Source organism: Malurus melanocephalus, unplaced genomic scaffold (assembly GCF_030028575.1).
Source record: "Malurus melanocephalus ecotype Western Australia unplaced genomic scaffold, MMel_1.1 scaffold_3005, whole genome shotgun sequence".
Classification (NCBI taxonomy): Eukaryota; Metazoa; Chordata; class Aves; order Passeriformes; family Maluridae; genus Malurus; species Malurus melanocephalus.
Window position 1 is genome coordinate 1 of NW_026626237.1, and position 1,215 is coordinate 1,215.

The 1,215-nt window shown below is 56.1% G+C and overlaps 1 protein-coding gene across 1 annotated transcript; it reads left to right on the forward strand.

The window, feature by feature from the left end:
• Positions 1 to 427: 427 nt before the first annotated feature.
• On the forward strand, positions 428 to 1,210 carry LOC130588000 (skin secretory protein xP2-like; the record flags this gene model as incomplete). Its single annotated transcript, XM_057388959.1, has 1 exon — positions 428 to 1,210. A coding segment is annotated over exon 1 (735 nt), but the record flags the coding sequence as incomplete, so codon positions are not given.
• Positions 1,211 to 1,215: the final 5 nt, after the last annotated feature.

Below are 1,215 nucleotides of genomic sequence, written 5' to 3' on the forward strand. Positions count from 1 at the left end.
TTCGGGTGTATCGGTCTAAAATCAGTCTTGGTCCTACATTTATATTCTTCTTTTTCCTGGCACAAAAAATGCCCTGAAATGTTTGGTTTTCGCCTGTTTTGGTTTTTTTTTTAATGTTTTTATTTTGGGCTCCCGGGGTTTTGCCAGCTGCTCTCCGCAATTCCTCGGGGTGGAAATCAAAGAGATTTGAGGTTTTGGGAGGAGCAGGAGGAAGAGCCGTGCAGGGAAAATCGGCCGCGGGTTCGAAGGGAAGGCGGGGCGAGATCGGGACCCGAAATCGGGGATGGAAAAGGARAAATAAATCCCAATTCCTTCTGGGAAAACCTCGGGAAGCGAGGGCGAAGAAAGAGAATTTGGGGTTTTTTTGTCGTATTCTTTTTTTTACAATTCCGTCGCCCTCATCCCGCCTCGACTCCTCCCGTAACACAAGAAATTCCCTTTTTTTCTCGCAGATTCTCCCGTTTTCSCCGCCGAGATGTCTCTGAACCAGATGCAGATCAAGCAGGAGCTCACCCTCCCTGCCGGCCTGGTCAAACAGAGCGCGGGGCCCGGGCCGTGCCCGCCGCARAATTCCCAAACTCAGGGTCCCGAGCCGCTCCCGGCAGCCGAGAAATGCCCGGGGAAAGCTGTGGAACTGGGAAAAGTGGCGGAACCGGGAAAAGGGGAAGCTCCGGTGGTTGTGGTGCCCCAGTGCCCKCCCCAGGAGCAGCAGAAGCAGCAAACGCAGCTCCCCCCAACATTCCCAACCGCGCCCGCTCCGAGCCTGGGAGAGAAATCCTGCCGGGAACAGATCCCGGGAGCGCTGGAGGGGCAGGAGGCCAAGGAAATCCCGGTATCCAAAGAAATCCCGGTATCCAAGGAAATCCCGATGGCCAAAGAAATCCCGGTGGCCAAGGAAATCCCGGTGCCCGTTCCCGTTCCCTGCTCTGAGGCGGCCGCGTGTGCGCAGGAGAAGCAGCAGTGCAAGGAAATCCCGGTGTCCATCCCAGAAAAACAGGAATGCAAGGAAATCCCGGTGTCTATCCCAGGAAAACAAGAATGCAAGGAAATCCCGGTGCCGAAGGAAATCCCGGTGTCCGTCCCGGTTCCCTGCCCCGAACCCGCTCAGTGTGCGCAGGAAAAGCAGCAGTGCAAGGAAATCCCGGTGTCCATCCCAGAAAAGCAGGAATGCAAGGACACCCCAGTCCCGATCCCAGTCCCACTTCCAGACCCCGT